The sequence below is a fragment of the Dipodomys merriami genome, unplaced genomic scaffold, assembly GCF_024711535.1.
Source record: "Dipodomys merriami isolate MVZ:Mamm:240054 unplaced genomic scaffold, mDipMer1.0.p SCAF_44, whole genome shotgun sequence".
Classification (NCBI taxonomy): Eukaryota; Metazoa; Chordata; class Mammalia; order Rodentia; family Heteromyidae; genus Dipodomys; species Dipodomys merriami.
Genome location: NW_027206002.1, coordinates 273908 through 299248, shown reverse-complemented (window position 1 = coordinate 299248; position 25341 = coordinate 273908). Strand labels below are relative to the sequence as shown.

Here is a 25341-nt window from a genome sequence, read left to right as displayed (position 1 = left end):
AGGTGGGGGGGACACGAGTGCACAGAATTTATTTAGCTCCAACAAGGTTTAAATGTAAAACTAGCTCCTAAATGGAGCTTCCTTTGCTTGCCTAGTAACTGAAGTAACAAAGGGCTTTGTGGTATCCAGGATACCCATCCACTATTTTGAAAGCCCTCAATCCCTTGGTTAAGTTAACTAATGCCATCCAGTATGTCAGAATAAAATAGAGCATTCTGCTTTTATAAAACACCTTACTGATCTGAGCCAGGCACCAGTGGCTCACACCTATAATCCTAATTATTCAGGAGGCTGAGATCTGAGGACTACAGTCCGAAGCCAACCCTGGCAGAAAAGTCTGTGAGACTTTCCAATTAATCACAGAAAAAGCCAGAAATGACATTGTGTCTCAAGTGGTAGAGCGCTACCCCTGAACACAAAGAAGCTCAAAGACAGTGCCCAGACCCTGAGTTCAAGCCCTAGGATGGGAAAAAATGTTCTGTTCTGAACAGTAAGGGACCATCTAAACATCTATTTACATTAGACTTGGGGAAAAGAAACACTCAGATTTAGTAGCTGGCTTAAGGTAAAACCTGGAAGGCATTATGAGCCTTCATCTTTTATATTGCTTTCTATTTCTGGCTGTCTCTCTGTGGGCAGTGCTGTAATTTGAACTCGGGGCCTTTCCCCTGTGCTTTACCACTTGAGCCCCAGCCCTTTCTTGGTTTTCTGTTAGGGCGTATCTTTGCCAGGGCCAGCCTAGGCCTCCCGCTCAGCGGGGGTTGCATGCCCGGGCCACTGGGGTTGCAGGCGTGAGCCTCCACGCCTGGCCCTGCTGCTTTCTTAAATGAAAATGAAAGACTAAAAGCCACTTTCAGAAGGACCAATCCTGTGTGATTTCACAGAGCAGACACAAGACTGTTGGAAGGAAGAAAGTGAATGACCAGCAAGAACACGAAGGAGAAAGGAAAGCATGATACAATTACAATTCAGGGGTGAATATAATCCAAATACCTGTGTATAACATATATATATATATGTTGATCAGCTTGATCAGAGCTACTAAAATCAGACAGGATGAATCTGATGGATTTAGAACCTTGTATCTATGTGTGGAAATGGCTGCAAAGTCCTATGTACAATTAATTTATGCTAATAAGGACAAAGCCTGGTTCCTGAGAGCTGAGGATTGTGGTTTGAAGCCACCCCAGGCAGAAAAGTCCCTATGAGATTCTCATCTCCAATTAACCACAAAAAGAAGTGGAGCTGAAGCTCAAGTGGTAGAATACTAGCCTTGGGCACAAGAACAGCACCCAGGCCCAGAGTTCAAGTCCCAGGACCAGTCAAAAAAAAAAAAAAAAAAAAAAAAAGACAAGAAAAGAGTTCAGCTGAGTGAAACCAAAGTCTATTCTGAAATGTGCTAAAGTCTCTATAAAAGACAGCAAAGTAGTCAGTGCCAGTGGCTCAAGCCTGTAATCCTAGCTACTCAGGCAAAATAAATAAATAGCAAAGAGATTTCCTTATTTCAGGTTTTCCATTTCCTACTACCAAATAAGACCAACGATCACTGCCTTGAACTAAAGGACGTTGAGAACTTAATAATTATTCTAACTACCAGGTAAAGGGTGACACTTTACAAAGTACATGTAGTTCAAAGTTTGTAAAAGGAAAATAAGTGAACTTAGAACAAGAAGAGATGATTATCTAAAGACTGCTCCAAGTCCCTTTGGCAACAGCATGAGAATGAATGATAACCTCTACTCTGATCTCAAATCCTTCAGACTTTCCAAGTACTTATTCAAGAGGAAGGAGGCGGGCTGGGAAGGTGGCTTAGTGGTAGAGTGCTTGCCTAGCATGCATGAAGCCCTGGTTCCATTCCCTAGTACCACATACACAGAAGAAGCCAGAAGTGGCTCTGTAGCTCAAGTGGTAGAGTGCTAGCCTTGAGCATGGATGGAGAGGCTCATGGACAGTGCCCAGGCCCTGGGTTCAAGCCCCAGGACGAGCGGGGGGGGGGGGGGGGGGGGCGCGCAGCAATAATAAAACACACACACACAAAACCCAACCTTTTTTTTTTTTTTTTTGGTCCGTCGTAGGGCTTGAACACTGTCCCTGCACTATTCAGCTCAAGGCAAGCACTCTACCTACCGCCTGAGCCACAGTGCCACTTCTGGTTTTCTAGTGGTTTTTATTGGAGATAAGAGTCTCATGGACTTTCCTGCCCAGGTTGGCTTTGAACCGTGATCCTCAGACCTCAGCCTCCTGAGTAGCTAGGATTACAGGCGTGAGCCACCAGCGCCCAGCCCCCAACCGTTTTCTTATCTGCTCTTCTAGGCTCACCTATGTTCAGTCATTGCTCACATATGCAGGGATGCTTCCCAGGAGTCCTAAGGAAACAACAGCCCCAGGTGCTACACTCCCTTATTTAAAATGGTGGGATCCCCACATGGAATCTCTAGCTTAACTTTTTTTAAAATAAGTTTTTATTGTGAAAATATCTCTAGCTTACTTATCCTACTTATTAATACAACATACATAACATGTAACTAAGCTGTTAATATTGTTTAGAAGTAATGACAAGAAAAGATGCAGTGATTGAAGGTCAAATGTATTTATCCTTGGTCTCTCCAAATTCATTTGGCATGGTGCTGCTCACAAGGCCCGGACCTGTCGCTCAGGTTTCACATGACTGCGCCCCGGGCCCTAGGAGCCCTTCCCAACACACTTACAGAATTCATCCCGCTGAACAGGTCTCCGGATCCCACATGAGCCGTGTGCACAAAGTTTGTGGGCTCTCCAATCATACTCCGGTCAATCCGCCGTCGCCGTTTCTGAAGTACAAAGAATATGTTGAGAAAATGATCTTATTATTCTTATTCTTCTATGGATAAATGACTCTGTTAATGACTTGTGCCCACACAACAAAAATGCCGCAGACCACCACAATTAACACATCTGAAATCCACAAAAGGCGTATTCTCAGGAAGAAATGGCTAAGTAAAACAACAGGTGCTTATTGAGAACGGAAGGACTGATTAGCTGTAGCTCTGGTATCCCTGTGTTACCTGCACAAACCCACTCATGTGGCTTTCTCACGCCACAGGTAACAGGGCTGATGCTGTTAAGTCCAGGGAGGTTCATCCCACACAACTGCAAACTGGGTGCGTATACTTTTAAGTCTCATAGGAAGGAAGAAAGGAAGGGAGGGAAGGAGGGAGGGAGGGAGAAAGAGGGAAGGAGGGAGGGAGGGAGATAACAAAGCCAGGAAGAAAGGATTTTGAAGGCTTTCACCATAAAAGAAATAAATGAGGAAATAAACATTTAATTGGATTTAAACATTATACAAGATTTGTTTTATGTATGCTAAAAATAGTTCTTTAAATGAGAGAAATGTAAAATTATGGTCACATTATCAGTGAAGGATACAGTGTGATTTGGTCTACTTAAGCATCAGCACTACTGCTCACACTTGGATGTGATCATCTGGGTGACAGCCTGCCCCTTCCACACGGGAATGCGCCTGTGCTTACTTGTCTGGTCTGTGCTGGCTGGGACAGACACTTTGGTACAAAGTCAACGAAGCTGAGGTGCTTACTGGCTCAGTGATACCTGATAACTACTTTTTTTTTTTTTTTGGGGGGGGGGTTGGAGGGGGAGAGGATCTTGTTCTGTTTCCAGGACCGGCCTCTAACTCACATGCTCCTGCATCAGCCTCCTGCCTACAGGGATGGATGACAGGCCTGGCCGGCTCTGGCAACTGTTTACTGTTTTGTTATTTGCTGTTTACTGTTCCCAGTAACCAGACTCCAATCACAGGGTTTGTTCTCACCAATCCACTCACTCACTTGCGTATTTCCTTACCCTGGCTGCTGTGTTTCAGTGATTGCCTGAGATTTTTCCAGAGACAAAGGTTATCTTCCATCAGCCCTGAGTCTTCCTTCACTCCTTAGTTATGGCTTGGTGACTGCGCTCTGTTTCAACACAGGCCTTCTGTTTTAATGAAATTTTTCTTCTATTATTGCTCTAATTATACTGCTGGTGCTCTTCTTACTCTAGAGGTCCTGCTGTGTGTGTGTGTGTGTGTGTGTGTGTGTGTGTGTGTGTGTGTGTGTGTGTGTGTGTGTGTGTGTGTGTGTGTGTGTGTGTGTGTGTGTGTGTGTGTGTGTGTGTGTGTGTGTGTGTGTGTGTGTGTGTGTGTGTGTGTGTGTAAGAGACAGACAGAAAGAAAGGAGGTCATCCAAGTTTCTCACGTTTTCATCCATAAATTTCTCTTTATGATTTCTTTGTAATGGAAAATAATACAACTTCATCTCCTTCCGAACACATCCACAAACTTTTTCTTTATTAAAGGCTAAAAAGTCAACACTCTAAGTCTGCAGGCCAATACAGCATCTGTCGTAGCTCTGTCTCAAATATGCCACTGCGGGACACAAAAGTTAAAGCAGCGTATGAATAAACGAATGTGGCTGTGTGCCAGGAAATTTTTATTTACAGTAGGTGGCAGGTGAGATTTGGTCTATATGTAGTCATTTTGCTGACCTACGCTATAAATAACTAATCTCTTCAGTAGGAGCAACAGTTTATTTTCATGGTTATGTGTTAAGAGCTTTTTCTCTGAAGCCGGGCGCTGGTGGCTCATGCCCGTAATCCTAGCTACTCAGGAGGCTGAGATCTGAGGATCGCGGTTCAAAGCCAGCCCGGGCAGGAGAGACCGTGAGACTCCTATCTCCAATAAACCACCAGAAAACCGGAAGTGGCGCTGTAGCTCAAGTGGTAGAGCGCTTGCCTTGAGCTGAAGAGCTGAGGGACAGCACCCAGGCCCAGAGTTCAAGCCCCACGACCGACAAAAAAAAAAAAAAAAAGGAGCTTTTTCTCTGTAGGGCCATTGAAGTACTTTTTACATGTCTTTGAGGACCTGTACTGGGGTGCCATTTCCCCCTATAGTCTGGAACACTAGGGAGGAAAAGAGCCTCCAAATTAAGCTCTTCTGAGAGTCCTCAGAAGGACTAGTAGGGAATCCCATCTGCCTTGCCCTCCACAGAGCCAGCAGAATTTCAAGGAAAGGGTGATCAGAAGGCTGAGGAGAGGGTCCAGACTGTTTCCCAAACGTTTCGTGGCATGAGGCACTAACTTCCCTGTCTCTGCGGATGTTTCAGGTGCTCTCCAAGTGCCTCCCAGGAAGACTCCCCAGTGCAGATCAGACCGGGCAGCACCCTTCCTTCCATCTACATAGTGCATGCCAGCAAGGCTCTGGCCTCTTCCATCCTGTTTCCCCGTATTTTAGCTAGACTCATCTATTTCCACCTACCTCAGTCAACCATACTCCTCTACACAAGACTCTCCTGGCTTGAAATAAAGCATAATTCCTAGCTGGGTGTGGTAGCACATGCCTGTAATCCAAGCTTCTTGAAAGACACAAACAGGAGGTTCATGGTTTGAGACAGGCCCTTACAAAAGTTAGCAATACCTGTCCTCAAAAGGGAAGGCGGGGAGAGGGAGCTGGGAGCAGCGGCGCATGCCTGTGGTCTCAGCATGAAAAGAGGAGGATCCATGATTAGGATCTGAGACCCACTGGGATAAAAGCCCAAGACCCTTCTGAAAAATGCACTAAAAAGAGATTTGAGCAAGGCTCAAATGGCAGAGCATTTGCCTTGCGAGCATGAGTCTTCGAGGAGTTCAATCCCTGGTACTGGGTAAAATCAACCTCACTTGATTACTGGCTGTAACTGGGAGCTAGAGGAGTTAACATGCACAGATCTCAGGTTGAAGGAGCTAATAATACTGGAAGAGTTGGGCACTGTGGTTCACGCCTGTAAGCCTAGCTACTCAGGAGGCTGAGATCTGAGGATCATGGCTCAAAGCCAGCCTGGGCAGGAAAAGTCCAATAAACCGCTCAGAAAACCGGAAGTGGCGCTGTGGCTCCAGTGGTAGAGCCCTTGCCTTGAGCTGAAAAGCTCAGCCCCGAGTTCAAACCTCATGACCGACCAACCAAAAAAAAAAAAAAAAACCTGGAAGAGCAGCAGCTTTGAGCAAGATGAAAGGCTGAGCAATTGAGAGCCACTGCACACAAAGCTGGTTAATGCAGTCTCTCAGGGGAAAGTGCACAGCGGAACCCAGATGGGATGAAGGAAGGTAAGCCTCCAAGTCTACGTACGGAAACCAACGCGCGCCCACCTGTGTGGAGCAGCCGCTGGGGCCAGCGCCACACAAGGCCAGGGAGGAGCTGGTGAGCTTCCTCAGCCAGGCGCCCCCTTCCCTCCCCCCCCCACCTCCGCCAGTGCTGCGCCCTGGGAGTTCTGGGACAGCAGAGGACACTTGGGAGGCCTGAGTGAGAAATGGAGGAAAGGACCACTTCCTTCTAGACCGGAAGGAGGACAGAGCAGGAGAGAAAAGCAGAAAAGGAACTGAGGATGAACTGAACTATTTCTCTATAAAACAGGAAAGATCTAATTAAAGAGGTATGCAGAAGCAAATAAAGGATTTTCTGTGTTGTAAGGTTTCTCAAAAGGGACTAGACACAGGACAAGATGTTCTTGAGACCATTATGGCATTCTGATCAAATACAGACGTTCTACATATGTCTTAAAATACAAAGCCTGGCATAGTAATTCAGTACTATAACCTCAACACTCAGGACGCTGAAGCAACAGGACAATTATGAATTCAAGGCCAGCTTAGGCTGCAAAACAAGGCGGGGGGAGCGCACCAGCAACCAGGGTGGAGCATAGTGGGAGGCTCAGACCTCTAATCTAGGCTACTCAGGAGGCAGAAGATCAAGATTTGAATTCAGCCAAGCAAACAGTGAGACCCCATCTCAAAAATAAGCTGGGTGGTGGTAGTGTGTAACAGTCCATTGAGATCTGAGGACCAAAATAAAGACAAAACAACAGGGGCTGGGAAGGTGGCTCAGTGGTAGAGCGCTTGCCTTGCATGCAGGCGGCCCTGGGTTCGATTCCTCAGCACCATATAAGCAAAAAGAAAAAAGCCGGAAGTGGCGCTGTGGCTCAAGTGGTAGAGCGCTAGCCTTGAGCTGAAGAGCTGAGGGACAGCGCCCAGGCCCAGAGTTCAGGCCCCATGACCGGACCCAAAAAAAAAAAAAAAAAGACAAAACAAAAAAGCCTGGTAAAGTGGGGAGCCTTGGCTCATGCCTGTAATCCTAGCTACTCAGGAGGCAGAGATCTGAGGATGTGCACAAAGCCAGCACAGGACAAGAACTCATAACACGTGACACTCTTATCTCCAATTAACCGCAGAAAACAGGAAGGAGTGCTGTGCTCCAGTGGTGGAGCACTCACCCTGAGGCTGGCCAACAAAAACAAAAAACAAAAAAAAGCCAGTATTTGTCTCACACACCATGAACATTTAAGGGCATCACACTTTTCTGGTATGCAGTTTTAAGAATTCAAGCTAGAGGGCTGGGAATGTGGCTCAGTGGTAGAGCGCTTGCCTTGCATGCATGAAGCCCTGGGCCTCAGCACCACATAAGCAGAAAAGGCCGGAAGTGGCGCTGTGGCTCAAGCGGTAGAGCGCTAGCTTTGAGCTGAAGAGCTGAGGGACAGCGCCCAGGCCTAAAGTTTAGACCCTACGACAAAAAAAAAAAAAAAAAAAAAAGTTTAAGAGTTGCAATGGGAACTTCAGGTCAGGCAAATCACAGTCCAGGTACATGCTTGGGCAAGATAAAAAACCAAAAATCCAGCACACCAAAAGAACTGGAAGCTTGGCTTTAGTGGTACAGTACCTGCCTAGCAATTACACGGTCCTAAATTCACAACTCAGTTCTGTCAAAATAAAATAAATAAATGATTGTTGGACCCCAGTCTCTTTCTGGGGGTCACTCTCCGGCCTTCTGTATTGATGTGTAATTTACCATTGCCATCCACTATGATGTGACATTGACAGAGAGGACCCTAGTCAGGCAGCATGTCCTTAAGCCTCCAGCACGGTGAGCTAAATAAACCTCCTTTGTTTACAAAGTTATCTGCCTCAGGTATTTCATTATGCTAATACAAATCTGAAGGCCCTTCCGGATAATTCTGGTCCCTGGCCAAAGCATAGATTTCTGACTTGAGGTTGTGATTTAACACCTAGGCCTGCTTGCCCCCTCCCCCTACAATGCATAATGCAAAAGTTGGGGGAACCTAGCACTTTCCCCACAACCCTGAGCCTCAGTGCCTCCTCTGTGAAAATAACTCTGATGGGTTAAAAAAACAAAAAACAAAAAACAAACAGGAAGCATGCAAAGGGCGCGCTCTGCTCTGCTCTGCTCTGCTCTGCTGTGTGGACTGCTTGCTGTCAGTAGTGAAGAGTCACAGTGTTTCCTGGAAACCCTTCATTCCTCACAGGGAACTTTAGTATGCCAGCCATCAAGGTAGTTCTTGCCAGATTGAAACTATTTTTTTTGCCAGTCCTGCGGCTTGAACTCAGGGCCTGGGCACTGTCCCTGAGCTTCTTTTGCTCAAGGCTAGTACTCTACTACTTGAGCCACAGCATCACTTCTGGCTTTTTCTGTGTAAGTGGTACTGAAGACTCAAACCCAGGGCGGGCTTCATACATGCTAGACAAGCCACCTTTGCAGACCTAAAACATTTTTTATTCTGTAAAAAATCAGGAATTGGAGACATAGTAGTTGTGTTAGTGTGGGGAGGATTAAGCTCCCATGGCATTTCTGCATTAACTATCAGAGAAACATCATCATCAATGAATGGGTAATTTAGAGTAGACACGGGAACTGGCAATGAAAAGGTTATTTTTCAAAGGATTTGCTACAGTTTCAATCCTGTTTGCATACAAATCTAAACCAATGGAAAGTATACTTCTTGGACAATTTACTGAATATGATGATAAGAATTCTCTCCAATTTTATTTATTTATTTTTGCCAGTTCTGGGGCTTGAAGTCAGGGCCTGAGCACTGTCCCTGAGCTCTTTTTGCTCAAGACTAGCACTCTACCACTAGCGCTACAGCGCCACTTCTGGCTTTTTCTGTGTATGTGGAATCGAACCAGGGCTTCATGCATGCTAGGCAAGCACTCTACCACTAAGCCACCTTCCCAGGCTTCCAATTTATTTTGCGATGCGGTAATAACCTCTCATTATTTCAAAGACTTCTGACTCATCAATGAAAAAGAATGAACTACCAATAAAGGCTAACACATGAATGAATTTCAAAAAGTGAAAGCACATGGGAAGACAGTCTATTAATTCCATTAATAGGAAATTGTAGAAAGTACAGAAACGGATACTTGAAAGGGGTGGGTTGAGGTCAAGAGGAGGGGTTAATGAGTGAAGAGAAGTAGTGGTGGCGAGTGCAGTCAAAAAGCTCCATGCATACCCGACAAAATTTAGAAAAGTGAGGGAAAGAGAGGGTTGGGCAGTTGAAAAGGTGACACTAACCAAGACAGACTGTACTCATACCCTGCTTTATAGAATGGTGTTTCCTTTATACAACTACTTAAAAGATTTATTTTTTAATTTTTAAATACAAACGTATCTGGTGACAGAAAGCAGACCTGTAGCTACGTACAGGAAGAGGAGGGGTTGACAAACGGCCTCGGCACTACTGGCATGATGGACATGTTGTCTTGCCCCCGGTGGCAGTTTCACAGGTTATGTCAAACATCATCAAACTGTACCCTTTAAATATGTCATTTCCTTTATATCAACTATTACAAAGAGGTTAAAAAAGAATGCTTACGCTGTGAGTATAGCTCAGTGATAGGGCACTTGCTCAGCATATTCAAGGCCACGAATGGGTGTAAGGAATCCTTTAAATCGTTTGTATTTTAGAGATACATAATGCACTACTTATGAAATGTGATCTCTAGAATTCACTTTAAAGTATCCAATGCGGGGAAGGGGTAGGCAGAAACAAAAAGCCCCCTCTGTCGAGCATTAGTTGGGTGCCGCACTGCCATCCGAGTACGGAAGTTTGGAAAACTGGTGCTAATGCACTTCTCTTCCTGCTCTTCTCTAACTTTACTTGAAGACTTAGGCATCAGGTACTAGTAATACCAGAGGCTAATGCACATGGATGATGAATGTAGTATTTATTATTTCATGCCTGACACCCATCAGAACTTACTCTTGTTCTCTTTCCTTCTCATGCCTTCCATTTCTAAAGTAACTCCCTACTTATTCCTGTCTTCCTCCCAGAACTACTCCCACAAATACCTTGCTAACAGGATTTAAGTTTCTTTAAAAGTGTAACAGAGCTAACACACATGCCTAGCGACAGTCTCAGTTAACAAGGCCTTTTCTTGGGGAATGGGGGGGATTGCTGGTTCTGGGACTGAAACTCAGGGCCTGGGGATTGTTACTAAGCTTTGCCGCTCAGGGCTAGCACTGTACTAACTGAGCCACAACTCCAGTTCTAAGTTTTTGGTGGAAAATCCCGTGAGATTTTTCCCTCCTAGGCTGGCTTTGAACCTTGATCCTCAGATCTCTGCCTCCTGCTTAGCTAGGACTATAGGCAAGCACCATCAGCGACTCACCCAGTAGCCCCCATGGATGCTACTCTGAAAATAACCCAGAGCAGCAACAGAAATGGCCGCCACAGCGAGAGCAGGGGCAGCGCGCAGTGTGCTCAGGCCTTTCTGCTTCATTTGGCAGTTCCCTCAGCTCTGCTCTGTCAGTTGGTGGGAGGCTGGGAGCAGCAGAGCTGGAAGGGGAGGCCTTCCATCATGCCCCTGGTCTCCAGAGGATCAGCCATCCACTCACAAAAACACAGCTCCTCAGATCCACTGAATTCCCTTTGGCAACACCCCAACTTTTGTGTGCGTACGTGTTTCTGAGACAGACTCTCACTAGGTGGCCTTTAGATGGCCAAGGCCAGCTCACACTTCTACAGCCTCAGCTGCAGAATGCAGGATTACAGATATGCACCACCGCACCCAGCTCTGTTCTCTTTTTTTTTTTTTAAGCAACCCCTACCGGCACGGCATTGCATCCTACGTGGACTAACCCGGAAGTCAGTGATGATAAGAGGCTAATCAGGGGTTGTCGTGGGCACGCTGTTCTGCTGCTTCTCCACAAGAGAGGAGGGGGAGGAACACACAGTTGACGGTAGTGACAGTGTCCACAGGACAACTGTCCTGGACCGAAAAATGACTAGGCAAATTTCATGTTCTAAAGTCAGAATGGAAAAATCAGACAAGATTATTCTTTTTTTTTTGGGGGGGGGGGGGGGATCCGGTTGTGGGGCCTGAACTCTGGGCCTGGGCGCTGTCCCTCAGCTCTTCAGCTCAAGGCTAGCGCTCTACCACTTGAGCCACAGCGCCACTTCCGGCTTTTTTCTTTTTGCTTATGTGGTGCTGAGGAATCGAACCCAGGGCCTCAGGCATGCAAGGCAAGCGCTCTACCACTGAGCCACCTTCCCAGCCCACAGACAAGATTATTCTGAGACCTTCCAAGACCTTCTCTGGCTTCCTGGTGACCCCTGGCCCTTATCTGTGGCAACTGGTGCTCTCCAGGGTATTCCAGGTCCTTTTTCTGTCTCAAGTATGCACCTTACTGACTCCATGCTAAAGATTATCCGTCCTATTTTCTGGACTTTATAAATCTGACTGCTTAATTAGCTGTACACTCTCCACTTGACGGTTGCTGTCCCTTCAAAATGAAGTGCATCACTCAGTGTCACAACCCCCTCTCTCCACTCCTCCTGTGGTTAAACCACCACCCACCTCCCTCCAGCACCCTTCTGTCTGCAAAGCGGAACCTCGCCCTCCCTCCATCCCCACTTCACTGCCCCCCCACTCTCTCTCTCTCTCTCTCTCTCTCTCTGCCGGCGCCCCATCCCTCCTGCACAGCACAGCTTCCCACCCCCCCCCCAATAGTCTCCATCCTCTACCTACATGTGTCTTTTAAACATGATATGTGACTGAATCAGTGACGCGTTAAATGCTGCAGTGGCGTTCCCACACACTCAGGACAAATGCAAACCCCACGATCCATGAAGTCCGGTGTCTGCTGCCGCTTGTACGGCACGCTCCCCTGCGTCCTGGCCTGCGACTCACAGGTGTAAACGTGCTATGCACTCTCACCTCTGACTGGCCAGCTTTCCCTGCAATGGTCAGAGTCAGTACCCAAACCATGCTCTCTGGGGTACCCAGTGCGTTTGCCTCTAACGAAGTAAAATTTGCATATCATACAGATTTAAATGGCTCCCTGGCCCATAAAAATGCTCCTCCACAGTCACCAACAAAATGTGAATTTGGGCCAGGGGCGGAGCTCCCTAGGCATCACGCACTGTAGATGCATTACAATGTATCTGCTCCATTCCATTTCCAACAGGACCTAGAGATAAACTGATGGAGAGTAGGCAACAAAATGGTAGTTGAATGAAGAATAAAGGGCTTTTTAAAGAAACAAAGGTGAGGCCTGAGGTTCAAATGGTAGAACACCTTGTCTAGTAAGTGAGGGGTCCTGAGTTCAAATCCCATCACTGTCCAAAAAGAAAACAATCCTAAATAGCTATCAACAATGTCAGATTTTTATTTAATATTATGACCAAACATTTCTGAAAGACTGTATCCTATATGGAAGGTATTAAGAATGCAGTGTCAGCTTCAGCTGAGTGTACGTTTCAGCACAGGAATTGCTCAGCGTTGGTGTAGCGGTCTGTTTCACAGTAGTGCTATCTCTGTGAAGGTTTGTTTCGTTTTCCACACTGGGTGGGGATCCTCTAAAGCAGGCTTCACCACCCTCCGTGCCCTTCCGAGCCCCTCAGGAAAGGCTACCTAGCACTAGTTGCTGGGCTCTAGGCGCACCACTTCCTACCCAGCAAGTTCGGGGTGGGGCTGGAATCTGCACACAGCAAAAGACTGCCACTGATGACTCAGTGGCTCAGGAACCCTGGCCCAAAGGCTGAGCGGCTCCCAGCCCAGTGACGGGTGACACTGACAGGGAGGGCTTCCCAGCCGGCAGCACCACTCTCGGGAGGCTGGGTGGGACGCGGTGCTTCTGATCCCAAGTCCCTCATTTCCCAGCCCCTGGCCACCACTCAAGTCCCCATGTGGACACCCAATGCCCCCCCGGAAAAGGTTTTTAAATGCCTGTGTCATTTTGATTATTTGGAAAGTCATTAAGTTGCAGAATTCTTTCTCATTAAAATCAACTCTCCAACAATCAAGTCATTAAACCAAGTGGCTCCCAAGTTTATAAAAACCAGATCGCTTTTACTAAAAAAAGACTATTCCATCAACCGGAAACAGTTAAGTAAACGTCAACTCCATCATTCCTCCAGATGACCAGCCTCCCGCTATTTTCATTCCTCACCTGGGAGCCCCAACCAAGTCTGCCAAAACACATTTAACATGCGTCACGGTTTTGCTCTCATACAGGTTTGGTGAGGACGGCTCGGAGACGCATTCCCGCGAGGCTGTCTGTCCCTGTGCAGAGAAGCCAGCCAGGCGCTGAGCCCACCATCACACACCCAGCGGTGTCCACACGCGCACGCGCAGCCAGCTCCAGAGGGAATATACAAACCACACTGATAGGTGGTAAATACTAAGAAAACCATTAAAATAGCCCAATGAGAGTTATGGAAAATCATAAATATCAATAACCTTATGACTTTAAAAAAAAATACGGAAGAAGCCAGGTGCCACACCATTACTGGAACCGTACTGAAAGTACTGACTTAGTGCTAAGTCTTAGTTCCCTTTTTGCTTTATTCTAGCATGAAAAGGTGAAACAGGCCTCAAAGTGTTGACAAATAGTCAAGTTTTGTTGTTTTGTGTGGGGGGGGGGAGGTCATGGGGCCTGAACTCTGGGCCTGGGCGCTGTCCCTCAGCTCTTCAGCTCAAGGCTAGCGCTCTACCACTTGAGCCACAGCGCCACTTCCGGTTTTCTGAGTGGTCTAAAGAGAGTCTCAGGGGCTTTCCTTCATGCACTGGCTTTGAACCGTGATCCTCAGATCTCAGCCTCCTGAGTAGCTAGGATTACAGGTGTGAGCCCCCGGAGCCCAGCTATTGTCAAATTTTCACATTCAAAATTTCCATTACTGCCAAGTGCTGGTGGCTCACACCTGTAATCCTAGCTATTCAGGAGGCTGACATCTGAGGATGGCGGTTCAAAGTCAGCACAGGCTTGGTGGGTGAGAACCTTATCTCCAATTAATCACTCCAAAACCAGAAATGGAGCAGTGGGTCAAAGTAGTAGAGTACTAGCCTTGAGCTCAAAAGCTCAGGGACAGTGCCCAAGCCCTGAGTTCAAGCCCCTTAACCAAAAAAAGAAAAAGATAGGCTGGGAAGGTGACTCAGGGGTAGAGCGCTTGCCTTGCATGCATGAGGCCCTGGGTTGGATTCCTCAGCACCACATAAGTAGAAAAAGCTGGAAGTGGTACTGTGGCTCAAGTGGTAGAGCGCTAGCCTCGAGCCAAAGAGCTGAGGGCCAGCGCCCAGGCCAGAGTTCAGGCCCCACGACCGGACCCCCAAAGAAAAAATTACCATTACTAAAAAAGTTTTTATAATTCATTCTTGATTTTATATACTTTTTGCTAATTTGTGTTAATGTCCATTTTGTGCTAATGTCCATTAGTGTTTTTTTATAATAGCTAAACAGTTTATTCTCTAGACTGACAACAAATTTAAAAAATCTTTATGGTTCTGACAAGCCAGGCACTGGTGACTCATGACTATAATACTAGCTAATTCAGAAGGCTGAGATCTGAGGATTGTGGTTCAAAACCAGCCCAGGCACAAAAGTCTCTCATCTCCAATTAACCACCAGAAAAATAGAAGTGGAGCTGTGGCTCAAGTGGTAGAGGTCTAACAGGGATAGCACTCACTCCCAGAGTTCAAACCCTACCACCCACCAAAAGAAAAAAGAAAGTCTGATTAATAAACAAATGAAAGAGCAACAAGACTGAATATTGCAGAGACTAGAAAAAAGGGAAAACCAAATTCCATTTAGGTCAACTTCAGATAACAATAATCCTTTTCATGAATCTACTTGTAGTACACTCTTGGTGGAAAAGTAAATAATTCTACTTCTCTCTTCCAGAGGTAGCCTCATTCTGACAAAGAAAGCATCTGGCCCTCAGGTGACAGATTTTATTAAGGACCAATCGCTTTAAGAAATGAGTCACAAGGAAATCCAAACAAGCTGGACTTTCAAGCAGGAAATTATCAAAGTTTTCCAGAAAGGATCTGACCTGAGGCCAGGGGAAGGAGTTCAAAACATGTTGGCCTTCTAAGAACAAGGCAGGGGCGTAGTGTGGGTGTAGTGTGTCTTCCCTCTGCTATCTGACACATTTGTCTCTAATCCCTGGAAACCAATTTTCTCCACTTGTGTGTGTGTGGTGTGTGTGTGTGTGGACACATTTGTCTCTAATCCCTGGAAACCAATTTTCTCTGCGCGCGCGCGCGCGTGTGTGTGTGTGTGTGTGTGTGTGTGTGTGTGTGTCAGTTGTGAGACTTGAACTCTGGGCCTGACTGTGTGTGTGTGTCGGTTGTGAGACTTGAACTCTGGCGCGCGTGCCTGTACGTGCGTGCGTGCGTGCGTGCGTGTGTGGTGAGACGAACCCTGGGCCTGGTGAGATAAACTCTGGGCCTGGGCGCTGTCCCTCAGCTCTTCAGCTCAAGGTGAGCACTCTACCACCTGAGTCACAGCACCACTTCCGCTTTTCTGGTGATTAATTGAAGATAAGAGTCTCACACACAATTTACTACCAGAAAACTGGAAGTGGCGCTGTGGCTCAAGTGGTAGGGCACTAGCCTTAAGCTGAACAGCTCAGAGACAGTGCCCAGGCTCAGAGTTTAAGCCCACAACCAACCAAAAAAAAAAAAAAAAAAAAATTGGGTGCCAGTGGCTCATGCCTATAATCCTAGCTACTCAGAAGCTAAGACTTGAAAGATCAAAGTTCAAAGCAGGCTGAAGCAAATCTTTATGACTCATCAGTAGTCTGCCAGCAAAATCCCAGACTGCAGTCAGTTTAAGTGGTAGAGTGCGAGCAGTAAGCAAGCAAGCTGAGTGGAGTTTAAGCCACAGTACTAGCACAATAAAAAGGAAAAAAGTTCAGTGTGCTGAGGCTATGCCAGTCTCAGATAATTAAGCTCTGACTTGTCTTTAATTATAGATGGTCTGTGCTATCAGCATTTTTTTTCTCTACAACAGTACATGACCTAGATTTTCCCTGCCTACACTGACTTAAAATTGAAGTGGGTTTTTTTGTTGTTGTTGTTGTTTTTTGTCAGTCATGGGGCTTGAACTCTGGGCTTGGGCGCTGTCCCTGTGCTCTTCAGATCAAGGCAAGGCGAGCAATCTACCACTTGAGCCACAGTGCCACTTCCCATTTTCTAGTGGTTTATTGGAGATAAGAGTTTCACGGACTTTCCTGTCCAGGCTGGCTTTCAACCATGATCCTCAGATCTCAGCCTCCTGAGTAGCTAGGATTACAGGCGTGAGCCACTGGTGCCCGGCTGAAGTGGGGGGGGGGGGGGGGTTGTTGTTTTTTTTGTCAGTCATGAGGCTTGAACTCTGGGTCTGGACGCTGTCCCTCAGCTCTTCAGCTCAAGGCTAGCACTCAACCACTTGAGCCACAGCGCCACTTCCGGTTTTCTGGTGGTTTATTGGAGATAAAAGTCTCACAGACTTCCTGTGTGGGCTGGCTTTGAACCGTAATCCTCAGGATCTCAGCCTCCTCAGTAGTTAGGACTACAGGCTCCAACCACCAGCGCCGATCACCAAGCGAAGTTTCTTATCAATGTTTGCTTCTCTCCTTTTTCTGTCCACTAATGACAATGTGAGATGAGGATCCAGCACACTGACTCTAAACAAAGGCTTAATGCTTTGCTTCATTCTTGGAGTTTGTCTACGTTCATAAAACTCAAGAAAAAAAGTTTTTTTTCCCCATGATATTGGTGTTATAAAAGCAACTTTATTTTAATCATTTAAAAAACTCATGACCTTATAAAAAGATGCAGACTTACACACTCTTAACATAATGACAGAACTTATAACTGAAGATAAACACAACAATCTTCCAGATGTGGTCAGATGACTTGCAAACAAAGACCTTTTTAAGAAATGCTCCAATGTTCACTTAAGCTGCCAGTTAATAGCAGCTCAGAGACCCCACTTAGCACTGCTAGCTACAATAGAGAAGATTTGTTTATGAACATAAAAACGTCAGACCATGATGGACATAAAGAAAAAAGTTAAAATCTGAGCTTATTTTTAATTATTTGACCTCAACTGGTTTTTTTCTTCTCATTAAGATGTTGTTTTCTCTGAATTTATTTTCCTGCAAGTTGTCATAATAAACATACTATAACCAAAGCAGTAGCCCATGTATAGCATATATGTAATATATTAGCATTCAGAAGCTTTGGGAGCAAGAGGTCTGAACCATCCAGGCCAGGGTAAGTTACCCAGTCAGATCTACATGAGATAGGCATTCACTAGGAGTACTCAAAACATTCTCCTGGGAATGTGTTCATGGGGCAGGAGGACTAGAACATTGCTTTTCACAATTTTTAAAAGTCAAGCTCTGTTAATGACTAGCATATAAATTGACCTATGGCTATTAGCTCCATTTAGTTTTATGAAAATTACTAAAAGCAGAGTAAGTAACAAGTGCTGAGCTTCAATTAATGCTTAACCATATTTGAAACTAAATACAAAACTGAAGTAGTTGTGTTAAAATATCTTCATTTAATCATCAGCATTTCATCTCAATGCATCATTCAAAATACTCTGAGGGACTGACCTATGCGATACTATACATAGCATATGCAGAAGTGTGGAAGGGCTGAACTGGGGAGTTTCATTTCAAGAAGTATCTATTGTAATCCTAGGGCTGAGAAGGTGGCTCAGTGGTAGAGCGCTTGCATGCATGAGGCCCTGGGTTCGATTCCTCAGCACCACATAAGCAGAAAAAAAAAAAAGCCAGAAGTGGCGCTGTGGCTCAAGTGGTAGCGTGTTAGCCTTGAGCTGAAGAGCTGACTGAGGGACAGCACCCAGGCCCAGAGTTCAGGCCCCACGACTGGACCCAAAAAAAAGAAATATATATTGTAATCCTGAGGCTCATCCACTAATAGTTAAATAAGCCAATATTCCTGTTCACCAGTATTAAAATGCAAGACAAAACAAGGTTCAATTTCAAAGCAATGCTACTATAACTGTCCACAATAGGTTAAAAAAAATTACAAGAATGATAATGCCATATGTTGATGCAATAATGGAACACTCAAACTGCTGGCGGGAATATAAATGGCAACATCATATTTAGAACTATTTTGTCTTTTATGATTAAATATTCTTAAGATGTCAGTTACTTCACTGGTAAGTACATAATCTAACAGACTCTCCTCAAAGGGTCTCCTGACAACACCCACAAATGAATAGAAGTGTGATTTACAACAGGTTCATGCTGACAGCCCAGTTTTTCCAAAGATGTACAATAGAAGCTGGGTGCCAGTGGCTCACACCTATAATCCTCGCTACTCAGGAAGCTGAGATTTAAAGACAGAGACTGAAAGCCAACCAGGTAGAAAGTCCATGAAACTCTTTATCAACAATAAACCACCAGAAAAACACCAAGTGGCCCGATGGCTCAAGTGGTAGAGCACTAGCCTTGAGCTAAAGAGCTCAGGGACAGCGCCTAGGCCCAGAGTTCAAGCCCCATGACCTACCAAAAAGAAAAAAAAAAAAATAGACTGAAAATGAAGTTCAGCTACCTGCATCAATATTGATCAATCTTATGAGTGAATTTAAAAAAAAAAAAAAACAAAGATTAATCCAATGATTTGGTTTTAAAGTCTAAACAGGAAAAAAAAACTATGTTGTTTAGGGCTACTTGTACAGATGATGAAATTATGAAACACAACTAGAACTGATTTGAAAATTGGGATAGCTCTTCCAGATAGGTGCTGATTGGAAAGGACACAGGAGGCTACTAGGGTTCTAACAAAGTCTTAATTATTTACCATGCTGCACATTTATACATAAAATATACCTTCCTATTCATTTGTTGGAATACAGTTATGCTGGATCCTATCTTCGAGGGATAACTACTAAAATAATTACGGATAAAATGACATGACCTGGATCTGGTTTGAAAAGTAATACAGGAAAAGCAGGAAATGAATAGAATAAGATTAAGAATAGACAGGAAGTGAAACTGTTCAAGCTGAGACAAGAAATGAGTCCATTATACTACTATTGTGTTCAAAATGTCTTAGGTGTACATGATGGATCAAGTCTGTAATCCTAGAGATTAGGGGACTGCAGTTCAAGGCTAACCAAGCAAAAGTTGGTCATAAGACTCCATCTCAACCAAGGTCTTGGAAAGGGGGCTCATTCCTGTTATCCCCAGCAATGAGGATCACAGGCCGAGCCAGCATGGGCACACTTTTTATTAAGTAAATCCATTCACCATTCTCATTTAATGGTTTGAGAAAATTGTAGTTTTACATGAGATTAAATAAATCAAGAACATGTTCATTCGTGTTTTTAGAAAAAGTAAAAAAGGGGGCTGGGAAGTTGGCTCAGTGGTAGAGCGCTTGCCTCTCACACATGAGGCCCCGGGTTCGATTCCTCAGCACCACATAAGCAGAAAAAAGCCGGAAGTGGCGCTGTGGCTCAAGTGGTAGAGCACTAGCCTTGAGCTGAAGAGCTGAGGGACAGCGCCCAGGCCCAGAGTTCAGGCCCCATGACTGACCGAAAAAAAAAAAAAAAAAAAAGAAAGAAAGAAAGAAAAAGTAAAAAAGATGACTTTTCTTACCATAGTTGCATCTCATTTAAGGTATGGAATTTGAGTGGCTGTACCTATGGAGATACAAATCACTTGAGCTATCACTATCCTGCTTCATACAGACCCCCAGAAATCATGAGTACCACACCTAACTGAACTGTTGGCTCCTCCTGTCAGGCTGCAGTAGTGGCTTTGAGATCATCTAGGTATTAGGCATATGGCCTCCATTTACTCAGCCATTCCCTAAAGAAACCTAGAATCTGTTACTTGAGACTCAGGTCTCCCTGGATAACCCAGACTGACCCTCAAACTCACTATGTAGCGTAGCTAGACCGACCCTCCTGACTCAGCCTCCCAAGTGCTAGGATTACAAGCATGTGCCACCATCCTAAGCAAGAAACCTTAAACTGTAAACTCCAAGCACTGTGTTCTTCCTCTGATTCCTCATGGCAGGTCCACCACCATCATTTATTCATTCTCCTTTTCTTTAGCTATTATAAGTTAAAACAAAGTCAGAATGGCAACAAGAAATAGCAAGAAAAGTCACCCCCAAGCATAGACCACTAACCACAGCAGAGGAGGTCTAAAGGCTGCAAACCACCTTAGAAGTGCACGTCCATCCATTGGCTTCTTTGTTCAACACTATCCAGTGATTTCCCATTTCACAAAGAATAAAACTCCAAGTCTTTTCATGACCTGGAAGGCCAAACATGAACTGGCGCGTGGTTACCTACCTGACCTCATTCCCACTGTTCCCTTGGCTCAGGCCATGCTGTCTTCTTACTGTTCCACTCACACAACAATCTCTACTTCCAGAACTTTTGCTCATTCTTGTCTCTAACTAAAATCTGTTTGCCTCAATTCCTACTGGCTTACTCCCTGAAGTCTTTGCTTTTTTTTTTTTTTTTGTCGGTCGTGGGGCTTGAACTCTGGGCCTGGGCGCTGTCCCTCAGCTCTTCAGCTCAATGCGAGCGCTCTACCACTTGAGCTACAGCACCGCTTCCGGTTTTCTGGTGGTTTACTGGAGATAGGAGTCTCACTGTCTCTCTTGCCCGGGCTGGCTTTGAACCTCGATCCTCAGATCTCAGCCTCCTGAGTAGCTAGGATTATAGGCGTGAGCCACCAGCGCCCGGCTAAGTCTTTGTTTCTTATACAGCATGTGATCAGAGGCCTTCTCTGAACACTGTTTAAGCATCCCAATTTCTCCCACATCACTATTTCTTTTTCTGCTTTCTTTACACCACAGAGCAATTACAACCACCTGACAGCACATATACTTATTTGTACACTAAACGCCCATTTGTACATTAGATACCTCTGCCACTTCATTATCTGACTCACTGCAGAAATTCCAGAAATGTTACAGGTGCCAATAACAGAGACTGTGTAGACAAGTCTAAAGTACATTTCAGACACAAAATGTTTATCAGGGCCACACAGGAATTCAAATTTGGATGCAGAAACATAAACATAAATGTGAACATAAATGTGTAGCACTCGTGTTCACTGGTTTTTCCTGTCCTGAGCTTGAACTCGGCCTAGCCACTGTCCTAAGCTCCTTTTGCTCCTTTTGCTAGGATTCTACCAGTGGAACCACAGCTCCACTTCCAGCTTTTTCTGTGACTAATTGGAGATAAAGAGTCTCCTGCCCGGGCTGGCTTCAAACTGCAATCCTCAGATCTCAGCCTCCTGAGTAGCTAGGATTCAGGGCCTGAGTCACTAGCGCCCAGCTAATATTCAGTTTTTAAGGGTACCTTAGAAATTCACCAAGACAGGCTCGAATCCTGAAAACAGCCAATAAAACTTTTTAAAATTAAGCTGCAAGGTAGCAACCATCCAATTTAAAAATCTCCAATCTTAGCTTTATTTAGCAATAGTAACTATAACATTTATAGTCAACTAAAACATGTTGGATTACTATTGCTTGAAATATAAAGGATTCTTACTGGATGTACTTTGCTAAAATCAAAGAACAGGAACAGAAAAATGATTCTTAGGCTACAACTCAGAAAACTGCATTCTATTTTCGTTCCTAGATGGGGCGGTTCCTTTTTTCACACTTGGAATGTGCCAGTGCAGAGGGTGACATAGAATGTGGGAGAGCTGGCATGCAGCACTTTATTGCAGTAAATAGTTTAGAAAACTTCAAAGATGACCAAGTAGTTTTTCAAATAGGCAATCTTGCTATTTCTAATAGAACTGCAAACATGTATTTTTCATAGAATATTAAGAGTCATAAAGATGTGACTGACTGCATCTTCTTACTGCATCTTCTTCCCATTTAGTATGGGAATTGAACCCAGGACCTGATGGTGCTCTACCACTTGAGCTAACATCCCCTATTCCTTTTACTTTTGAGACCATACTCTTAGCTGAGGCTGGCCTTCAATTTTCTGCCCTCCTGCCTTCACCCCCAACCCAACCAAGTCACCTCCCACATAGTATGATTACAAGAATGCACAGCAATACCTCGCTTATGACTGAATTCTTTAACTTTGTTTCCTAATGGTAACAAGCAAGCTATCTCTCACAATGGTGAGAAAGTCTCCTTTGTTTTACTGTCCCTCAGAAGCTCTACAAAAAAGTCAGATGTTTATGTGATTTTTAGAGTATTGTACATAAATATGTACTTACTAAAGAACTGATATTAAATTTCTATATAAAAACAAAACAATAAGAGGTTACAAAGCCTTTCTACACAGAAAATGTATTTCTGAATCTTATAACTACAAGGTCCAATGCTCTACCTACTTAAATATCCAACCTATCTATCTCATTCCATGTTGGCTATGAATAAGTATAACTATCTGTTTCTGGGAAATAATTCACCTTTCTTATCTACATTGTAATTATTGGCAAGAAATTATTTACTCTTTAAAAATACAACAATCTATAATGAACAGATGACACTGACACTGTATGAAAGGAAATGTACTTTACATATGTAAATGTACCCCCTATATATCATCTCTAAGTTAACAATAAGTTTAAAAACATATATATGTATTTATAAAGCAATTTGAAGTGACATTGTCCAAAAAGAAATATACTCTTTACCTTACTTATACAACTGTAACCCCTTTGTACATCATCTTTATATTAACAATAAAAAACTTAAAAAGTAAAAATATAGCAATATGACTTTGTTTCTGGTCTAGTAGCTAAGAAGTTCAGAAGTAACTACTCCCGTGATACATTAAAGGGCTACAAAAACTGAAAACCAACAACTCTTAAATCCATCAAAGAACTAAGGGCCCAGAGATAACTCTACAAGATCCAATACTCCTGGGCTGAGAAGGTGGCTCAGTGGTAGAGCACTTGCCTTGCATGCCTGAGGCCCTGGGTTCAATTCCTCAGCACCACATAAGCAAAAAGAAAAAAGCCAGAAGTGGCGCTGTGGCTCAAGTGGTAGAGCGCTAGCCTTGAGCTGAAGAGCTGAGGGACAGCGCCCAGGCCCAGAGCCAGAGTTCAGGCCACATGGTCCCAATTTAGTGAGAACCTGTGCCATGTGGAATAAGCTCCCATCAACATACTCACAGGCTGAGGCTGCTCCGCGATGCAGCAGTTGAAGCACAACCAGAATTCACTCATGCTTACAGTCCCAGGCAGCAATGAGCACCAAGACGTTCCAGGCCTCAATTCAGGAAGCTCCACGATGATCCTCAGTATGGTGAGGGCCCAATCAAAATAACAATGGTATTGCACTGGGGTTTTATTCTTGTATTTTATACAGTCAACTTGAAGGAAGTGTCAGATTCTTTCCTTTCTTTGCTTCCTCCACAGAGACACTTTCTGAACCAGCAGGGAGATATAAAATGGCTGTTGTAATCTGAGGCCTTGCAAGACAGCAGATCGTCTAGGGAAAAAAAGTCAAAGAAAAATTAACTACTTTTATTATCTTGCCATCTTTCATTTCTTCAATCTGTGATAAAAATTAAAAGAAAGTATTATCTTAAAAAGTATCAATTGAAAAACACATTTCTTTTTCCCAGCCTCTTAACAAGCTGATAATGAATTTTTTACTATTTATTGAGGGTCTAGAACTGAGGTTTTTAACAATATGAACAAAAGGAAGTTCTTGCTTTCATAGAGTATTCTATATTATAACTATAAAAGTGTGAATTATTTTACTAAATTTTGGTGGGCATAAGGGTATGCGCACACGTACGTGCCAGCGTGTGCGCACACACGCGCGCACACACAGACACACACAGACACACACAGACACAGACAGACACACACAGACACACAGACACACAGACACACAGACACACAGACACACACACACACACACACACACACACACACACACACACACACACACACACACACACACACACACACACACACACGAGGTCCTAGGGCTTAACCCCAGGACCCTAGGTGCTATCCCTGAGCTTTTTTTGCTTAAGACTAGTGTTCTACCACTTAAACCACAGCTCCACTTCCAGCTTTTGGTTAGTTAAATAGAGATCAGAGTCTCACTGATTGCGGCATTCCTGGGCTGGCTTCAAATCTCAATTCTCCTATCTCTGCCTCCTGCGTAACTACAATTAGAGGAAAGAGCCACCAATGCTTGGCTCTGTTTGTGTTTTTTTTAATCACTAATTATATTGTCATACAAAAGTCTCTATTTCCAAAAAGAAATATTAGTCATTGTCATGTTTCTTCAGGAGTCTTGTTTTCATACACAAGTGACATAGCAGCCCAGTCTAGAAAGATAATCATGTAGCTATAGTTCATCAAAAACCTTTCGGTGGGCTGGGAATGTGGCTCAGTCATAGAGGGCTCGCCTAGCATGCACGAAGCCCTGAGTAACATAAACAGAAAAAGCTGGAAGTGGTGCTCTGGCTCAAGTGGTAGAGGGCTAGACTCGAGTCAAAGCTCAGCGACAGTGCCGAGGCCCTGAGTTCAAGCCCCAGGACTGGCAAAAAGCATGCATATATATATATATATATATATATATATATATCACCTTTCAGTTATCAACTTGGCACCTGTAATCCTAGCTACTCAGGAGGCTGAGATCTGAAAATCAAAGTTCAAAGCCAGCCCAAGGAGAAAAGCCCATGAGAAGCTTATCTCGCAATTACCTACCAAAAAGCCTTAAGTGGAGGTGTGACACAAGTAGGAGAACACCAGCCTTGATCAAAAACACTAAAAGACAGCACCTAGGCCCTAAGTGGAAGCTCCACGTAAGTACTAGCACACCTAAAAACAAAATAACTTAAAATTATCACTTTATCCACTGACATAAATTAGGTTAATCATTTTTCCTCCAATATTTATCATTTCTCTATGGTAAAACTTTTCAAAATCCTTTTCTTTGAATGTTTCTAGAATGAACAAGAAGTACATCGTTATCTCTAATTCTCTATTGTGCAACAGTATACCAGTTATTGCCCTAACTGTGTGACTGAGTGTGTACCCACTGACTCAGTGCTGATCCTAACTCCACCCTGGTCAAAGACCTTGATCACTAAGCCAAGCAGACAAGTCTCCTTGAAGCCATTTCTTTTTTTTTTTTTATTGTCAGGTGATGTACGGAGGGTTACGCTTACATACGTAAGGCAGTGAGCACATTTCTTGTCAAACTTGTTACCTCCCCCCTCATATTCCTTGTAGCCATTTCTATGAAGACAAATGTGCCTTTGTTTAAAAACTCCTGTGC

At 44.3% G+C, this 25341-nt stretch overlaps 1 protein-coding gene across 4 annotated transcripts in view; it reads right to left on the bottom strand.

Moving 5' to 3' along the window:
• Cdc42se2 (CDC42 small effector 2) overlaps window positions 1–25341 on the bottom strand; it is a 63961-nt gene that overhangs the window by 4658 nt on the left and 33962 nt on the right. For all 4 annotated transcript variants that reach the window (XM_069993673.1, XM_069993671.1, XM_069993670.1 and 1 more), the window contains exons 2-3: window positions 23208–23526; window positions 2709–2810 (exon numbers count right to left, since the gene is read on the bottom strand). In XM_069993673.1, the coding sequence (XP_069849774.1) occupies window positions 2709–2810; window positions 23208–23261 (156 nt within the window). In that variant the 5' untranslated portion in view covers window positions 23262–23526. The remainder of the gene's footprint in view (window positions 1–2708; window positions 2811–23207; window positions 23527–25341) is intronic.